The sequence below is a fragment of the Siniperca chuatsi genome, linkage group LG2 (assembly GCF_020085105.1).
Source record: "Siniperca chuatsi isolate FFG_IHB_CAS linkage group LG2, ASM2008510v1, whole genome shotgun sequence".
In the NCBI taxonomy this organism is placed as follows: domain Eukaryota; kingdom Metazoa; phylum Chordata; class Actinopteri; order Centrarchiformes; family Sinipercidae; genus Siniperca; species Siniperca chuatsi.
In genome coordinates this window covers 26,922,526-26,936,821 of record NC_058043.1, presented here as the reverse complement: position 1 = coordinate 26,936,821, position 14,296 = coordinate 26,922,526, and the positions used below count along the sequence as shown (strand labels likewise).

Here is a 14,296-nt window from a genome sequence, read left to right as displayed (position 1 = left end):
GTGCTTTCTTATTTCTGGAGATGTGATCTTGAGAGTGCACCGCATGCCAGGTAACTTTTCCTGTCCAGACATATTTCCAAAGTAAACTCAGCCCGTTGGCTATTAATTTAAGATAGAGAGATATGCTATAACATGCAAGCCTGCAGCCCCGGAGATCACCGTCAGCAGCCAAGTATTCTCTCAGGAGGAGGAGGGCTGGCTCAGTTTGACAGTGAGCAATGTATCTCCCCTATGTTTTTATACCTCATTTTGGTGTGAGGAAGGGGCTGCAAACAGACGGTGGGATACATCCAGTACTTCCCAGTACAACCACTGTATTGTACTACAGTGACCACCGACCAGCTCCAGTGCATCAGCTGAGGGTTTGGCAAGAAACTCGCTCGCACAAGTCTGCAAACCTGCGTGCGTGGCGTTAATATGCACACAGGAAGACAGTGTTGCAATTACCAAGCCAGAATTTACAGGTACTCCTTCACAGCAAACTCAGAAAATAAATCTAATGAATGCAATAAAAATATACTGGCCAATAAATAAAATAAACCATCCGTTTACTTTTTTTCACTATTTGGCTCCTTGTTTTAGTGTTGGCCCTGCTTCAGTGCTACTGGATAGACTTCCCTGCTCAGCATTTTTTTCCTCATGCGAAGACCTATTTGTTGTTGAGATTTTGCTGTTGTACATGCAGGCAGAGAAATAAAAGTAACCTCAGAACCTCGGAGTTGGAGCAGTTGAGGTGGCGTTGGTAGTGAAGGTGTTTGTGTGAGAGGCTTTAGGCATGGTGTGTGTAAGGATAAACAGGGTTTAAGCGAGTAGAGAGTCTCATCAGTATTTCCTGGAAGCAACTGTACATGCCAAAGACCATCTGTAGCTCTCTACGTTGTTTATAAGTTGGCTCTGATGCTGATATTAAACTAGAATGAGTGCAGGACTCATCTTACTCAGCTCCCTGTTCTCAAACACTGGCAGAAACCTTTGTTGCAGCCAGAGCAGAGTGTTGAGTTGTGGGAACCGGCAGTGGGCTGTGTCAGCCAGCATCACCTTGAGATGCTGGGAGAGAGGCGAGGATTGTCTGTGTTCAGCAGACTGAAGAGAGTGGACTGAGAGGTCTCACTCCTGTGTGATCACTTAACTTTCTGTCTACTGCCACGCCTGCACTGAGAACAATTGAAAATGAGAAAGAAAAAGAGAGAGGTCTCACAAACTGACCTCTTCTTATTTGCGTGCAAGTGCAAGCATACTAGCATAAAAAAAAGTAAGTGAATAAGTAAAGGGAGAGACATTGAGTGCAAGGATCGGGTTCCTTCACCGGCTTACTTTCACCTCTAATAGAGCCATTGCCATTCCACAGGGGGAAGCTGTGCGTTCCCGAAACAAAGCGCCCGCTGTGTGTTTGTAGACCCCCCAGAGAGAACCTAAACCGTACACGCAGTAATGGGCTACTTCAAGAGTTTATCTGGCTCTAATAGACACACTTGTACACTGCTCCCAGCCTCTAAATCTCCAGGATAAGTCTGTGTATGCAGAAAATGCTGTCATGCTCTAATGTGCCTGACAAAGAGCACAGTAGCTCAGGCTCTCTGAGCCTTTCCTGTTCGAAATTGTAATCTCCCACTGTTAGTATGTAGCTGTGTGTTGCAGGAGAAACAGTAGACTTGTTTTGGTCATTAGAAACTTAGCTTAGTGCCAGCTCTTTAATTGTGTTAGTAATATAGCAAAAATATGCTTCTGCTACCTTCTGAGAATTACCACATACTTTACCACAACCCTACAAATTCCTCTTTATCTTTTCAATGTCGGCGCCACAAGAGCCACTCTGCGGCATCAGTCTTGATCTGGCACATAGCAGCACAGTCTCTCTGTATGTCTTTTCCAAGCGGATTGTGACTGGGTGTTTGCCTGGCACCAGTTTCAGTCCGGGGACCTGCTGGGCTTGTTTCCACAGGCGGCCTGACCTCCGGAGCAGTGTAACAGCCGAGCTCAGTCTGCTGCCATTGTACATCCTCGATCAACATTTCATAGGAGCACAATGCCATGTGCCCCCGCCTGAGGCGATGGTTGACTTTGGGACTGAGCTGAGAAAGGCTGACAGAATAGGGAATGATGCCTAATAGCTAGAATGACAGCACACCTTTTTTTTTGCTTTTTTTAACTTGTGGTGAGAGGGTTTCAACATTTGCATTCTTATGGTGTCAGAAGGCCAATGGCATTTAGCATTAGCTCCATATGTAAATCCTGTGCAGCATTACTCCTATAGAGCCTTAGAAAGTCTTAAATTGTTAAAGATACTTCAGCTCTGATTCATTCTTTCATAATAGAAGACCAAGGTTTTCTGCAGGGTTTGATTTCTACAACAACAACATCATCAAATAACAGGCATAGCTCTCTGTGATGTAGTCTACATTACAATTAGATATGGAGGATAAGGTGTGAGGAAAGATATTCCATCAGAGTTCATTACAGTGGGCCATGTTTTTGCTATGACGTAGACTTTGGAAATGTTGTGGAGTACATTCAGACCAGACTTTCTGTGCATTATCATATGTTTATGAGATAAGATTACATATGTGTTTGTTTCTTAATGTGTGGCTCTCTATAGGGTGTTGTTACTATGCACTATTCACAGTCCCTCTTCAGCTGACAGATGGTCCCATCCAGCTACTCTCTGACAGCAAACACACATTGAGGAGTTGCTGACAACCTGCTTCAGGAAGGGCTTCGACTGGCCTACGGAGTGTGTGTGTGTGTGTGTTCTAATGTGTTCTTAGCCGATGTGTTTCACTCTATCCGCACACACACGAACACAGCTAGTGTATGGGGACTCATCATTCAACTTAAGTCTCCAACACAAATAATCACAGGGTCCGACCACATGTTGCAGCTCCTCTGCTGTGGGCTCTGACAGCTGTCAATCACTCTGCTGACCTGTAAACATACCTTTGGTGCGCACAGTTATTAAATCAAACTGTACAAATATAGCAAATCTAATGCTATTAATCTTTGCTTATTGACGTAACCCTGTGTTAAATTTAGATCTGGCTGGAAAGACTGGTAATATCAGATTCCAGAGGGAGTCTGTTTAAAAAGGTCTCTAGATGGTGTTTATTTTAAGGCCCAATGGTGGACATGTTGATGGCTTTGCATGCTTTGGTGTCCAGACCTCTTCCGCAGAACCACCTAACAACCTCACAGGAATGTTTCTCAGTAACTCCAAATGTCACTGCACATACAGAGCGTGCAAAAAATATGTGGTTATATATCAGGTGATTCTTATTTTTATAAGTCTAGGGTGTTGCTTTTAAGGTGTGATACCCCATGTTGCCTATATCTCACACTTCCTTCCTTTTCTTATACACTGGCACACCTCTGCTCTGATCATTTGTAAACAGTCAAACAAAGCTAACTGTATTTGACAGTTTATCCTCTGGTTTCCCTTCACCACATTTTTGCCTGCTAAATCAACACAAAAGAACTCGGAGTAACCTCAAAGTGCGGTTCCCTTTTTCAGCTTTCTGTGGTCTGTTGGTTGTAGAATAAAGCTAAACAGTGAAACGGGACTTTCCTGCTGTTTGAGTGAAACCTCTCTGTTTGTTCAACAATATGTGAGTGCCACCCTCTAATGCCTCTCCCCTATAGATTGTGGAGGAGTGTGTTTGTCTATGGTGTGGCACGGGGCCTTTTCTGTCTTAGCAATGGCCTCTCTGCCCTGCCTTGCTGAACCAAGAAGAACATATCAAACAAACACTCCAACACAGAGCTGTAGGAAGATTGGGTTACTCTCGACATGAGAGGACATGTTGACTGCATTGTGTTACCAAAGGCGCACACTCTTCTGACCTTCAGAGAGTGGTGTCCAACTTAGGATGGAGCAGTTTAACCCCACCTAAACTCAGTATATTCACCATAACCTATCTTATACATGGTATGAATTTGTAGTAAACAACATATCTAACGGTCAAACTACTTTGTCTGAGACAGCCAATGATGAGAGACTTTCTAGATCTTCTGATCCACTCAGGCGGTATGAAGCCATCAACACAGTGTGACAGACACTCAGTAGCACTTGTCTCTAATGTGGGGTGTTAAGTTACAACAGTGCTGGTGGAAAACCATCAGATAACTCCACACGGGTATGCAGGAGTGGCATGAGGAATGTGTCAGTTGTGCATGCATGTGTGTGTGAAAATGTGCATGTGTACCACAGCTGTCATTAATGGATACATTTCTGTCTCCATGCAGAGCTGAGATCCACCGGTACTGCTCATCACTTCGCCTACCTCCTCAACACATCTGACTACCGGATCCTGCGTATGGATGAGGACCATGACCGCATGTATGTTGGCAGCAAGGACCACATCCTGTCCCTGGACCTCCATGATATCAACAAGGACCCACATATCGTAAGACCATTCCCATGCTCCAGCCTCCCCTCACCCTAAACTCTGGCCCCTCAAATGGGCTGTTACACTGGGATGTAGCAAGCGCCTTTACCTCAGCGCTACAACAGCAGCCCCCAGGGCAAAATGTTCTGTTCAATTGCCCCAGCAGCAGCCATTTTGTTTAGCTCACATCTAGTTTTTGTTGGAATGCACTTTTTCTGGTGTCACGTCATTAAAACACTGTAATTGGGTTATGACAATCCCAACAGGACTAATATTAGCCTGGGTGGATATCCCCTCTGCAATTGTAGCCCAGAAATCTCATAAATGCCAGTGATGTATAACAGGTTGCATTGTAACTATAAAATGTCCTAAAATGGCAGATCCACTGGCCAGTGTCCGAACGAAGAAGGATGGAGTGCCTTGTGAGTGGGAAGGACGCCAATGTAAGTACGCCTGTTGACAGCACTCATAACCTCAGCAGGGTCGTTCAGCTCAGATGATTTCCATCAACTTGATAGGCTAAAAAAAGAGAATGTGTAGTTTTTCAAATCCATAGCATTAAAAGCATACAGCTCCCTCCATTGTGCACATTGGTTTTAATGTGAGGATTCGGAACCTGTAAAAATGGCACTCACCTGTGGGGTTTGGACTTGGCCCAGTAAAAGCGCTGGTTCCCTTCTGTCTAGCCAAGGAGACAGGAATGGATTAGAGCCGAGAAGCCCAGTCAATCTCACAATCCTCCTCTCTGCCAGGCCAGGGTGGGGAGCACAACACTACTGGGTGATAGTTTGATAAATTGTCCAAACATATATAGAAGCACAGTATTACTGGTTTATTTTTAGTCACTCAGGCTTGAGCATTCAGTAAATCTGCTGTGTACCAGTAAAATATGGCTACGAATAGCTTTTCGTTTAGATGTTTATTGCAGTTCAATTGGTCTTTGTGTCTCCAGGAGGAGTGTGCAAACTTCATCCGACTGATCGAGCCATGGAACCGGACTCAGCTGTACATCTGTGGGACAGGAGCTTACAATCCAGTCTGTACCTTTGTCAACCGCGGACGCAAACCTCAGGTTAGGATTAAAGACTGATCTCTCGGTACATTAACTTAGCAAACAGCTTTCTCCATCTGCATCATGAATGGCATTGCTCGGCCTCTCCGTTTTCTTTCTATTTCTTACTCTCCATCAACCTCACGCTAGCTTCCCTTTACAATGATTTTCCTCCATCGTTAAGCTTGCTCGAGGTACCATGTCTCTGCGTCTGGCAAAGCAGCCAGCACAGCTTCACCAGCACACAGCTGTCATCCCCAGTGAGCTGTTAAAGTTACTCTGTTTAGACTCAGCTTTTAATGGGACCTCTTGAATTTCCTAAACTAAGCCAGGCATCACTACCATACTCCCCTTTAACACCTCACTCTTCTTTAAATATCACACTTGTTCCCTAATGATGGCATGGGGACTTTTTAAAAAGGGATAAATAAAAAGTAAATTTCCCATCAGACTCTCCCTCGAGATATACAGTGCGGTGCAGAGAACTTGCAACGGCAAGCACAGCTTGCATGAGTCCCTTGTTGCATCCAGTTCCTACATGACCCTTTACTAACGAAGGGCTTCCATCACTCACCTGTCCATCCACCCCTTCATACATCCTTCCAGGCCACCCGCCAGCCTCCACCACGTGAGACGTTGGGTAATTGGAAGTGGGAGCTCCCATTATGGGGTGCCAACGGAATGTTCCAGTTGTAGTCCATTAATGAGAGGGCTGTTTTTTTCTCCATCACATTGAACAGACAGGTCTGAGTTGTCCCCCTATGAGCACCTTTCTCAGCTGGGCTGGGTAGTTAACTATGATTGCAAAAACATGAAATGATATACTCCACACAGATGCATGCACACACATATCCTTACATACATGAGGAAACTTTTTTTGTCATTAATAATTCAACATTCAGGCAGATTTTTGTCTTTTGATCACACCAATGTAGGGTATATTCTTAAGTTCTCCTTACAGTAGTAAACTGTAATAGCCAAATGTTTTGCTTTGGCAGCAGCTTTGAGGGGGATGTATGTAGCATACTGTGAGAGCCTTTATTGATTCAACCACAGGATAGAAAACTATTATTGTTGCCTTTTCCACCATCTGGTCAAATAAAGCTACACACATTCCCTGCACAATCTTGCACACTCACATATATATTTTCCTCATGCACTTACATTATATTAAGTTCAGTAGGATTGGTTTGGGGAGTTTCCCATCATGTCTTTAAGTCAGGACAGATTCAAGCGATGCAAATATAGGTCAGGAAGGCCTTTGATCCTTCCTCATCAGTGGCGTAACATCCAGACTGTGTTGCTGTCTCTTGTTTTAGACGTCCATGTATCTGCAGATGGCCCAGGCCAGAGGAAGGGCTAGCCGCGCAGCTGAACCCAGCGCGGTGCACGAGACACTTGGACTAAAGGTGCGACGTGGGCCCTGTCTGCACCGCAGCCTTGCATACTGCCTGGGCTCGTGGTCACCAGCAGCATGCTCCCCCTCTCTTTGTGCACATTTTGCCAATACCATCTTTAACTTCACCATCATTCGTTTATCTCCGTAACATTTTGCATGCATCTTTTCCAGTCCATGCACAACCTTAAGGTTTTGTGTAACATGGAATCGTATTTAATTTCATGTCATTTTGTTTTTCCCGTGTTTCACTCATATTTTCTTTGTGTAAGCCTCATTGTCTGAGCACCCTTTCATATCTGTCATTGTCCTTTTTGTGCATTTGTGCTAAATGTCATATTTTGCATGAGAGATGGGTTATCAAGTGGAAATGGTTTCTCAGGCTGCTAAAAAATTCTGTTGACTTTTGCTAGGCACAAATTTAATTAAACAGGCTTTCACTGCTGTTCAATGCATGGCATATTAATTTTTATTTAGCATATATTCCGTGAACAACAGATACCTAAGTCATTCATCCCGCTTATCTGAGACTGCAGGATGTCCCACCCATCAGTCCTTCACCTCACTGAGCCCTCCACCTTCTGTAGGAATGTGGTGCAGTATCTCCCACAGAGGCGGCAGGACTAGTCAGCATCTGACCCACTCCCACAGCAGGCTCTGTTAGCCCAGAGCAAACACCAGCCATCTGTAGCCAACTATCTGTGCAGCAAAGGAATTAAAAGGGCCACATACTTGAACACGTCTCCACTGTTTGAGCTCTACAAGCACTTTGAAACACAGAAAGGGATGTTTGAAGGACATAAGGGCTTTAGGTGAAGGGGGACACTTTGAAAAGTTTTTTTATAGTCAGATTATTTTTTTTAAATATGTTGCAACTTTTCTGAAGAGTCATATTTTACAGCAGGGTTGTAAAAACATGTTCAGGGCACAGTTTTCCTCTGGTACACATAAATGTTTGTGACCTTTTTTTGCACATCAACATCTGGCATGGCTGGCAGTGAGCTGCCAGCACCTTCTTATTTGCACGAGTGGTGATTGTAATCAAAGATGAGTAGGGAATTGCACAAGGGTGCGTGTATGATCCAATTAAGTGAGTTTGGCACAGTGCCATATTCACTCCCCTGATTTAGTGCTGATGGACAATGACAGAGATGTCTCCATCTCTGTACCCGTTGGAAGAGAAAAATGGGTATTAGACATGCTCTGGTCTGTGAGGCGGGGCTAAAGGACATGCCATTGCATGCCACTGATTCATTTTCTCCCACTTTCAAACTCCAATTCCTGCCAATCACCTTTCAGTGCTTGCGTGCAGGGATGCCACGAGCAGTGAGCATCAGTCATCCAGCCTCCATCCTAGGTTTGTTTTCACTGTGCTGGATTACAGGTGTCAGCAGTAGGCCTGCACAGCCATAGGCACCAAGAAGCTGAGAGATATTTGGCATGCAGCTTATTATGCCAAGAGAAGCAGCCCACGACACATTGTTTTCCGCAGTAGAGTGGCATAGAGATGGATTAGAAATTCCTTGCTTTCTCGGCATGTATTTTTCTGTATGAATCCACGCTCATTATTCTAACACTTCATCCCCCATCAGGCTGTATAGGTCCCACAGGAGTCAAAGGGAGCACAAGCGTGCCTCATTTTCCCTACACAAGGGAATCACGGTGACAAGATGAAGAGTGCTGAATTTATTGCCATCTCCATATGCTTTTTCCGTTTCAGGAAGAAATCTTCCATTTGGAGCCGGGCAAAGTGGAATCTGGGAAGGGAAAGTGCTCCTACGACCCGAAGCTCAACAGCGTGTCAGCTTTGATCAGTGAGTATCATCTTGGTTTGGTCACATGAGGGCGTAGGCACGAGTACAGTCAGGCCCAGCGGTCTTCATGGCAATGGCACTGTCATCCCATATGGATTCTTCATCTTTTATCTCCTGTTTCTTTATATGGCCTTCTCTCTGCTCACAATTTATATTTTTGGCAAACTTTCTTAACAGAAAATATTTATTGTCTGCCATTGAAGAAGTCAAGAAGTTGAGGCCAAGTGTCCTTTCCATTCTGTTTCCTGTTTCCCACAGTGAGCTGCTTAGTCTAATCAGCCTAATCATTAGATCCAAGGAATTTTTCCTTGTTAGGGGGGAGATGGGCACAATAATATGTGCCTATTAATATGTGAATCCCTCACTTGGGAATTAGTGGCTTGGACTTGTTGGGGAAACTTTTCAGGGCTTGTATCACCATTTGCTCATACAGTTTTACTTCCCATGGAGCCTGAGTATTTGCATGTGTTGTAATGGTCAAACAATCATATTTACAGATGGGTGACAAATTAAAGGGAAAACCTGAATAAATGAGTGGAGAAACATAACGAATGCAGACTCTTCCATTAAGGGAACAAGAGGTCACTGAATGGAGTGATGGGTATGAAAATGATGTGGATCACATGCTACTGCCTTTGCAGTTACCAGATCTTAACCCAATGGAACACCTATGGGAGATTCTGGATCATCATGTTAGACAGCACTCACCAACACCATTATCAAAACATTAAATGAGGGAATATTTTTTGGAAGAATGGTGTTCATCCCTCCAGTAGAGGTCCAGTTGGAGAATCAATGCCAAAGAGCATTGAAGCTGTTCTGGAGACTTATGGTGGTCGAACACCTTACTAAGACACTTATGTTGGTTTTTCCTTTAATTTGCCACCCATTTGTATGTATGTGTCATAATGTAGGTACAATGTCATTGGACCAAAATATCAAAAAATAAATTAGGTCATCTACTATACAAGAGTAAGGATTCCCACTTTTATTCACTATCTATCCATCCTGTTATAGTAATATCATCTCTTGTGGCATTCATGAAGGCACTGTCCTCTGTTCCTTTGCCCAAGGTCACTTAGTCAGGTCCAGACCACACAGTTGCCACCAGTGAAAGGCGATCTTCTCTCTGTGGGGTGAGACAGCGGGTGTAAATCACTGGCACTGCTTTCCCACATTAGCACAGTGCCAGCTGACCAGTATGGAACCAGTACTGTCATCCAAGATGGATTTACCTCCCACTTCCACCAGTTAGCATCATACAAGGGTCACTGTAGTTATTGTTGATAAGGATTAAGAACCCTGTACCACAACAACAGATTTACCACTGACCACTGACTGTTCAGCTCTCCACCACATTAGACATCCCATCATCCGTGGACAATTTAATGATGTATCATCAATCTCCATATAGCTCTGCCGAGGACCATGACATTGAATATAATGGTGGTAGGACAGTGTTTCTTGTTTCCTCTGCTCCACCTCCTGCTGTCTTCTTACTCCATCTCTGACAGTCACACCTGCTCTCCAGTGGGGCCCTTACAGCAGCTGGATACCAACACCTTGCCTTCCTGTGGCTTAACAAGGCTGTTGTATGCATTTGTCAGTCTGCACACATGGATGTGTTCATACTTTATGGAGTGCGTGAAGGCTGTTTCAGGAAGTTTCAGCGTTGTTTTCAGTAACGCTTTATTTCACGTGTCCCGTAATTTCTTAGTGATACTTGATACTAAGTACAAGGAACATAGGAATATAGTAAATGCCCAGACATTTATTTCGCTTTTAAGAAGAGAAGAAAAAGAATCAGAAAATGTTATAGAGGTTTGATAGTTGGGATGGGTTTACAAGCAGTTACTTTCCACCGAAAGTTCCTTGAAAGAAATGCTAAAATCTTAATGACTGTAGTAACTAATAGAGATCCATTTTAACCCAAGCACTATTGCATTATTGGAAACTTAATTGTTTACATTTGTTAAATATTATTCTTGTCTGCACTTTACTACACTAAAACACACATTTTTAATTTTTGTTCAGTTCACCTACTGTGCACTGACTAAAACGTTGGTAAAACCTTTGACTAACTTTAGTAAAAGAAGTTAATTAAGTTAATTAATTGGAATTAAGGGGATTAAGTATAAGGGATTAAACAGTGTGTTTATCTGCTCTAATGTAAGTTGCAAACGTTACCATGTCCGGCTAACAAGCTTACTACCTATAGTAGTGACTAGCGTTATTTCCAAAGGCAAGGGGCATGTCATTAGCTAACTACATTATTACAGGTTATGTTAGAAAAATTACATGTTTAGGACTTGAACATCCATCATGTGCGAGCCAAGATGCTATTATATCAGCGTTTAGAATAATGATAGCGGCTTTGTCATAAGAAGCCTGCTTTTGTTTACTTCTGTGTGAAATCAAAGAGTAATTGTTTCCAAAATTACTGTGAATAGCTATTGGTAAATCTGCCCTCGTTTTCAATGTAAACTGCATCATGTGCCAAGAATGTAAAGCTTGACAGGCATAGCAACAGCAACTAAGGGGGACAGGGCTTAGCGAATAGTCAGTTGAATGCTGTTTCCATTTTCCTTGTAATTATTAACAAATGATATAGTCCTTTCCAGAATCCTTCCTAACAAATTACAGTTAAATTATCAGTTCCTTTCTAGGAAATATTAAGAAACTATGAGACTCATGAAATAAAGTATTATCCTGCTTTGCAGTCTTTCGAGGATTGTTCACTTGTATCTTTATTTACAGTACCATCAATGTATGCACTTTGTGTCTAAATGAAGACAAATGTGTAGATGAAGACTTTGTTATGCTGAGCTTCTGTATTGTGGAATAAAGAGTTCGGAGATGTTGGGTTCTAAATGTACATTTTGAAATAAAAGCCTTGGTGTTTTGTGCCAAGGGTGGAGCTGGAATAATGTCAGAGTCAAGGAATTTCACTAAACTGAACTGTTTTCTCTCTTTCTCAGATGGTGAACTGTATGCTGGGGTCTATGTTGACTTTATGGGAACAGACTCTGCCATTTTCCGTACTTTGGGGACAAAGACCGCCATGCGAACAGATCAGTACAACTCCAGATGGTTAAACGGTAACTGTCCTATTTAGCCTTTAAATGATATGTACAGTTTCATCCAGCTTGTGCAGCCTTCCAGCAGGATTTTTCAATATACAATCCAAACAGGGTTCCAAATGTATAGCTGAATTGAAAAGATTCTGCTGTTTGCATATGTTTAGAATCCCTCAACAGGTGATAAACAGGAAATGCAGACAGTTTATAAAACATTTCAACCAGATGTTTTCCCAAATTCATCCTCCGCCTAAACAACTCACCACCTCTTCTCCCCACAGACCCCACTTTTATCCACGTACACCTCATCCCCGACAGCGCGGAGAGAAATGACGACAAGCTGTATTTCTTCTTCCGGGAGAAGTCCTCTGAGATGGGCCAGAGTCCTGTGACCCAGTCCCGTATAGGACGCATCTGCCTGGTGTGTACACAGTGAGAGGCGTGTTTGTTTTGGGGTGTAAACATAATGAAAAGAAAACCCGCACTGATATGAAAAACAGGCTGGAGTCTCCTGAGGCGAGTCACCCACTGTGATTGAATGTTTATGGGCGCAGAACTAGTATTTGGCCAACGCTGATGTGCTGGAATCCACGTGTGTCTTTAACCTTCCTGTCTACAATGCATCCCTCTGTCTGTGAGATTGCCCTCTGACCTCTGAACCCGTGATCTTCTGACCTCTTCTCCCTGGTAGTCTTAAAACACTTGAAGGCAGCGAACGACTCACTGCCTTTAAAAAAAAAAACTCTCTTTTAGCGTCCTTCTCAGTTAAACTAGACTTCCTCCACAAAAGCCTGTGAGCTGAGCAACAAAAACAAATAACAACAAATGTCTCTGACATATCTGCTTATATGGCACCTTATAGTGTTTACACAGTGAGAGTGTGAGTGTATGTGTTCCCTTATAGGTTTGCGTGCATGTGTGAGCATTACAGCGGGTGTATGAGCACGGGTATAAGTGAGAAAATGTGGCGTACGTGTGCTCGTCGCCTCAGCTGTTCACCGTTGTATTTATTTTAGGGGGTCAGCCGCTGACCCGGCACACAAACACTCATCCCCATCTCAGTGGGCTCTGCCACGGCCTCCAGAGACCCGGTCCTGTCATTCTTACTTCGCCACACATCTGGATACTCTTTCTGCCATTCTGCGCACCCTGCACATCACCAAAAATACACTCAGTCGTATACTGTAATTACACTGGAAATTATGAAAACATTTCAGCTCCAAGAATGGGATTCATCAGAAGTGCACGAAGAATGTGAAGCCTACAACCACCCTTTAAAATGAAATATTAAAATATATATTCTTCCTCATCGAAGTGAGACATTCTCTAAAGATGCTGACTATGGAGGAGGACTCTAAAGCACATACTGGTCTCAGCTCTTTCTTACTGGGATAGATTCTGGCCTCGCTCCACCACAGATGGAAGAGTCTAAATAGGAGGAGACAGTGTTTACCATCCCCCCCCCCCCAGCTTCCTGGCTTTGCAAACCAACATGTACTATATAGCGTGTGTGTGGGTGGCTCCACCTGGGTTTGTTTTCAGTAGGAAGACAGAGGAGCAGAGGAGGATGTGAGTTTGAGCGAGTGATGGAAAAACTGTTCTGTGTCTCCACCCTCTCATATACAGAATGATGATGGAGGCCACTGCTGTCTGGTCAACAAGTGGAGCACCTTCCTGAAGGCCAGGCTCATCTGCTCGGTGCCAGGGGCCGACGGCATGGAGACGCACTTTGATGAGCTTCGTGAGTACCAAGACCATGAGATTATGCTGTGGTTCCTTTCACTATTTTCAGTTGAAGTGGAAATCTGTAGGTTACTTGGTGTGGGTGGGGGTGTTGTATAGACTTCCTTGTCAATAAAACATGCTCTCAGACTAGTGATGTCTTTTCCTCTGATTTTTTCTTCACTGCTCTTTTGCCAGATTACATTTTTACACATCTAGGGCTGCAACTAACAATCATTTTTATTGTTGATTAATCTGCAGATTATGGTCTCTATTAATTGAGTAATCATTTGGTCTATAAAATGTCAGAAAATAGTCAAACAAAAATGCCCATTATTATTTCCCAGCACCCAAGGTGACATCTTCAAATTGCTTGTTTTATCTGACCATCAGTCCGAAACCCAAAAATATTTAGTTTACTATCATATATGACAAAGAAAAGCCTCAAATTCTCACATTGGAGACGCTAGAACCAGTGAATGGTTGGCGGTTTTTCTAGAAAATAGCTATATGGATAAACATGTTATCGATTATCAAAATAGTTGTCGATTCATTTTCTGTTGGTCTGCTAATCGATTAATCAATTTATCATTTCAGCTTTAAACACATCATTTCCTGTGCACATGAGGAGCAGAGATCCATTTTATGTTTTCTGAGAATGATCAGGTGTTTAGAAGAGCCAATGTAAAAGCTTATATGTTTATATTGTAGATATTGAAACATTATTGTGTTAATCTGACATGGAATAGCGAAATTTGTTTTAACATAGTTAAACAACATTTTCCGCCCAGAAAATTGTATTACTAATACATCCCATAAAGGTTTTTTTTATTAGCCGAGAACTGATGTTACACCCA

General features: G+C 43.1%; 1 protein-coding gene across 4 annotated transcripts in view; it reads left to right on the top strand.

Annotated features, from left to right (window-relative positions):
• The window catches only part of sema3fb (sema domain, immunoglobulin domain (Ig), short basic domain, secreted, (semaphorin) 3Fb), a 62,183-nt gene that overhangs the window by 32,070 nt on the left and 15,817 nt on the right, over window positions 1-14,296 (top strand). For 2 of the 4 annotated variants that reach the window (XM_044170181.1, XM_044170171.1), the window contains exons 3-10: window positions 4,237-4,397; window positions 4,760-4,822; window positions 5,332-5,451; window positions 6,750-6,839; window positions 8,547-8,640; window positions 11,619-11,738; window positions 11,999-12,138; window positions 13,344-13,458. In XM_044170181.1, coding sequence (XP_044026116.1) covers window positions 4,237-4,397; window positions 4,760-4,822; window positions 5,332-5,451; window positions 6,750-6,839; window positions 8,547-8,640; window positions 11,619-11,738; window positions 11,999-12,138; window positions 13,344-13,458 — 903 coding nt within the window. The remainder of the gene's footprint in view (window positions 1-4,236; window positions 4,398-4,759; window positions 4,823-5,331; window positions 5,452-6,749; window positions 6,840-8,546; window positions 8,641-11,618; window positions 11,739-11,998; window positions 12,139-13,343; window positions 13,459-14,296) is intronic. The other 2 variants (XM_044170197.1, XM_044170191.1) reach the window with 1 other exon arrangement.